Source organism: Salvia splendens, chromosome 11 (assembly GCF_004379255.2).
Source record: "Salvia splendens isolate huo1 chromosome 11, SspV2, whole genome shotgun sequence".
Taxonomy (NCBI): Eukaryota; Viridiplantae; Streptophyta; class Magnoliopsida; order Lamiales; family Lamiaceae; genus Salvia; species Salvia splendens.
In genome coordinates, this window is record NC_056042.1 from 30,358,235 (window position 1) to 30,363,348 (window position 5,114).

At 34.6% G+C, this 5,114-nt stretch overlaps 2 protein-coding genes across 3 annotated transcripts; one reads left to right on the plus strand and one right to left on the minus strand.

The window, feature by feature from the left end:
• Positions 1 to 2,633: 2,633 nt before the first annotated feature.
• On the plus strand, positions 2,634 to 3,854 carry LOC121755954. Of its 2 annotated transcripts, XM_042151405.1 has the most exons (4): positions 2,634 to 2,883; positions 3,089 to 3,238; positions 3,385 to 3,599; positions 3,689 to 3,854. In XM_042151405.1, exons 1-4 carry the CDS (start codon positions 2,647 to 2,649, stop codon positions 3,699 to 3,701), a joined length of 615 nt encoding a protein of 204 aa, XP_042007339.1. In that variant the 5' UTR covers positions 2,634 to 2,646; the 3' UTR covers positions 3,702 to 3,854. The 2 variants fall into 2 exon arrangements, with proteins under 2 accessions (XP_042007339.1, XP_042007338.1); XM_042151404.1 differs by having other exon boundaries at positions 3,385 to 3,854.
• A 23-nt stretch (positions 3,855 to 3,877) lies between these two features.
• On the minus strand, positions 3,878 to 4,755 carry LOC121755957 (protein RADIALIS-like 3). Its single transcript, XM_042151407.1, has 2 exons — positions 4,435 to 4,755; positions 3,878 to 4,077 (listed from the first exon to the last, which is right to left on the minus strand). Exons 1-2 carry the CDS (start codon positions 4,692 to 4,694, stop codon positions 4,047 to 4,049), a joined length of 291 nt encoding a protein of 96 aa, XP_042007341.1. The 5' UTR covers positions 4,695 to 4,755; the 3' UTR covers positions 3,878 to 4,046.
• Positions 4,756 to 5,114: the final 359 nt, after the last annotated feature.

Sequence of the window (5,114 nt, forward strand, 5' to 3'; positions counted from 1 at the left end):
CGGGGCGGATCTTGTTTGTTATTACTAACTCGTGTATCTAGTGTGCAGGCTGTGAAGTAATCAAGGAAGCTAGCTAGGGTTTTTTATCAAAAAATTGTAATAGCTAGAGTTTCTTTACTCGTAAACAAGTTTGTAATATTTGATTAAAATCGGCCGTGTGGTTGAGAGTTTGACTGAGCTCTCTTGTACAAGAACAAAGAGGTCTCGGTAATTAGTGAATTCGGACTGGTATGATCCCTACAATAACAAATGCCAAGCCATTATTATTCCCCTTGATTGGAATATTAGATTCATATATTATATCCCTAGATATGCTAAATCTTCCCTCGTCATCAGCAATTATTCCCACTCCTAAATAATTTGAATAATTAAATCTATTCATCCCAAGAGTCTCAACTTCAGATACTCCACTTCATCGCAAAAGGTATATCCACCTTTTTATTATGTTAAAAATAGATAGACAATGGAACACAATTCGGTTACACCACTTCATCGCAAAAGGTATATCCACTTTTTTATCATTTTAAAAATAAATAGACAATGGAACACAATTCGGTTGATAAGAGGTTTCTCCTCCATGCAATTGGTACTAAAGGATTCAAGTTATTACAAGATAGACGAAGAGCTATTATTGATTATATCAATGTTCGAGGCCAAAGATCCCCATGTTTGAGTCCATCCTAACACATCCTTTAAATTTTATGATCATTTAACTGTAAAAAAATTTAGAAAAACAAAAGTACCATTTAAATTACATACATCACTAAAAAAAATTACTCACAAGTCACAATCACATCTCATCCTACTCTCTCCGTCCCATAATAGATAGCATAGTATGAGAATGACACGAGATTTTAGGAGATGTTGTTTTGTATGTTAGATGGAAAGAGAAAATAGTATATTTATACTAATGTGAGAGAGAACCTTTTTCTAAAAAATGAAATATGACATTTTTTGTTGAATAAAATAAAAAGGAAAGTAATCTAAATTTTCTTTTACTGTTATTTTTAAAATCTATACATGTTATTTAAACTAACTAAGTCAAAATACAAGGCAAAGTAATCTTAATTTTCTTACTCTCAATGTAGAATTGAATGGTCGGTATTCAGTCTTCAAATCATTCTCCTGTGTTTTCTTAGATAAAGAAGAATGAAATACTCCATTAATTAACAAGAACAAATATCGAATATCTAATTAAATCGTATCGCATTGATATCGCTTACTTACCAACAATTGGTAGAGTCCAAACTGTAATCAATTAAGTTGGGAAGAATCATTGAATAAAGTTGTAGGAGTATTCAAAAATGTTTGACAAGAGATACCCAAATAGTTGAATCAGCCGCAGAAAACAGAATCCTTTGAGATGAAAATGTTCCTCGAGATAAAATAGATTAAGTCATAAATCAAAAAGGTGCATCTACAAATAATAATGTACTAATTACCGGAAAGCATTTAACACAATATTTGACATTTCTTAAATGTAAAAACGATTCTCTACTAACAAAATTTAGGTTATTAATTCTTGTGAATTTGAATAAAAAAAACTAATGTTTACTGGAAAACCGATTAACAAGGAAATCATGAATATTTTTTGAATAATGTTGTTTATGATCATGTTAATTCTATTGATAGAAGCTAGCTGAACGTAAAGTGTGGTGAATTCTATTATAGGTAGGTCTACTTAAATGGTTAGATTCCAAACCGAGCCAAACTATCGGTTTCCGGTTAGCATATTAACCAACCGACTGTAGTAGGAAAAAAAAACCAACCGACTGTAGAAAGCATGCCTAGGTATGTATTCATATTTTTAGGTGAAGTAATAGAGACTTTAATATACATATCACACACTTGCATTAGGTGCTATAATAGATGAGATGCCACAAATTTTCTTGTAATGACTTCATATAATACAGACCAAATAAGAGAACTCATTCCAAAAGACTAGCCTGTTAGAAGAGAGAGTTCATTTAATCTATATATCATACACCAGTTGTTTTCACAACCAATGTGGGAATTGAGTCCGTAACATCATATGACTATAGTAAGTACCATTAATATATACTCCCTCCGTCTACGAAAAATAGGACACATTGTGAATGACACGGGTTTTAATGTGGAATTGGTAAAGTAAGAAATAAGGGAAAAAAACTAAGACAGAAGTAGTGTTAGTGTAATGTGGGGTCCATATTATTAGTAAGAGAGGGGAAAAAGTAAGAGAAAAGTAGTGTTAGTGGAATGTGGGTCCATATTATTAGTAAGAGAGGGAAAAAAGTAAGAGAGAAGTTGTTGAAAAACTTTCTCTTTTTAAATGTGCTCTATTTTTGTGGATAACCAAAAATGACAAATGTGCTCTATTTTTTGTGGACGGAGGGGGGAGTAGTTGTGATATGCGCTAGCATGAATTTATTCATTAGTTGATAAATACTCCTATCCGTAATCCATGTATACAACTTATACGTTGAAAATCAAACTTACCATATATAGAACTCATAAGTTTTTTTGTTATCATTTCCACAATATTTACATATGAAACTATAACCGCAGATAATTAGACAAATATAGTAGTTACACACATGTTATGAAAAGAAGAAAACAGAAAAGAGAGAAATTAAGGAGAAACCAGTCGATTTGGTTGCGCCGTGGGTAATGGAAAGCCCAACGGCGACAGAACGCAGACCGCGGCGGCTGAGCCGGTACAGAGAATTGGTGGAAGACAAATACGGTTTGCTTTCTCCCTACCGCCGAAAGTTCGTGTTTGAGGACAAGGAAACATTTGATTATAAGGGTTGGTACGATTCCGACGAGGAAGACGACGTCGATCTCCAAATCACCGACGTTCATGGCACCATCAAGAGATTCCTCCAACAAGTCCGCGACAGCGGGGTCCGTCATTTTATTCATATGCTATAATCTTATCATACATTCTACCTACATTTTAAAAAAACCCTAAATAAGTCATGCGTAAATTCCAAAAAAAAATTTGTTAGAAATTTAAAATCATGTTGAATCCAAAATTTGATTAGCTAGAGACGTGCATTTTTCTTAGCAAATATTATTGTCATAAGTGTTCGTTCATGTATCGTTGTAGGGTTACGATTTGGATTGTTGCCCGCCTAGTTGGTTCCACGTTCCTTTCCGGCCAATAGATCTGGCGGCTGCAAAGCAGAATGATGAGGCATTTTATAAAGAAGTGATCAAAGCAGCACATTTCGCAATCCGCGAAATCAATGCTGAGATGGTACGTATATGTTGCTCGTTATTTGTGAGCACCACCAACATTTAATCCATCCTAACATTTAAAAATAAACATGAGAAAAATGTTGAGGTGGACTAAATGTGGTTAATAAGTAGATTTGGTTATATCTAAAATTATGAGGTATGCAGACGGACAAATGTTACGAGTTTGTGGAAGTGGAAAGAGTGGTGTTGACGTCGACATGGACGAAGCTTCTGACTTTTAGTGCGAAGGAAGAAGTTATGAGGAATGCATGTGCTGATTTTGAATCAGATTCAGAGGTCGAAGGTGATGCATCCATCAAGACTATTCAGGCAATGGTGCATGAATGTTTTGATGACTCTTTAGAACTTGAACAGTGGAGGTTTAAACCACTTCCTGTTAATTCTATGGAGGTTTCAGTTCTTTGTCCTACTTCTAATTAGTTTCCTTTGACATTCTTCAACCTTGAAGGGCTGATGAATAAGGAGTAGTAAAATGTTACGTACAGAGAAACCGATCTGCCTTCGTCTCTCCAAGACCCCAATTTTGTCTAATTGTTGGGGCTAGGATTGTGACTCTAGCGTACATAATGTTAGCCACCTTTTTTACTATGATCAGTTGAATTCTGTTCTTTGAAGATCCACTATATATATGACTATATGAGAAAAACTATGCTTGTTTTATAACAATAAGGTGTACAAAGGATAGTTACGCACAACTAAAAAAAGTACAAAAAAAGTGAAGGGAAAAATACAATTATGTATGTATGGAACATCATTCATGAGATCACAAGCGTTACACACTTCTATAACACCGAACCGATTTGAGATCACTTCAGTTTGAGATTCTTCATCATAAGCCTGTTCAAGTCATGAAATCTATAATCAGTTTAGAATGAGGAAAAACACTCACAAGAAACTTTTGCTATGCATAGGCACTTATTATTGTTAAAAAGTAGTTGGTAATCAACATACATTACATCAGTTTTTGACAATGAAGTTAATATTGTTGACATGCATCAAATTGCATGAGATGAAGATGATTCTTTGTAATCTCATGTTCCAATAGTACTAATGCATGTGTTCTTCTATATGCATGCATACGTATATAAAGTACTAATAAATAAACAATTAATAACTAAGAAATGAAAATTAAACACTAAAAAACAATTATAAACCCTAATAAAAATAGATAATTGCAAAGTTGAATTAGAGTACCGGTGGTCGTTGGTGTATCCTCTGGTGGTGGAGATGGGTGTGTAGTTGGGTATAGGAACACGATCCGTTTCAATGTTGTTGATGTCTTTCTCTAAGGCCTCGTAATGCCTCCTAACTTCATCAACCGTTTTTCCACATGCTCTTGCAATGTTATGCCATCGGTGGGTCGTATCCTTCTCGTACATCACCAAAGCCTCCTCAAATTGCTTGTTCTGCTTGGCCGTCCACGACGACCCTCTTGCCATCGAGCTCGATGCCATCAAAATCAAGATAGATAGATATAGAAGAGTGTGTGTTGTGTTGTGTTGTGTTGTGTTGTGTTGTGTTGAGTTGGTGTGAATATTACATGGCACGAGGTCCTTAAATACAGAGAAAAGGAGATGCTGTGAAGCAAGTTGACGAATATTTATGGAAGGTTGTTTCTTTTTTTGGGTGAGGAATTGGGAATATGTGAAAGAGAGAAAAAAGAGAAGAAATATAAAGGAGAGAAGCTTTTAGCTTCTTGAAAAGTCGTTTTCTTGTATTTTAGAAAATGGAGTGGAAAACCAAGTAGGATTAGATCCCCCTCAATCTGATCTCTTCCTACTTGTTGTCAAGATAGAGATGCGCCAATAACATAAATTCATATTCTTTAACTTTTCATGGGATACCATACGTACGCATTTACCAAAAATGATTGG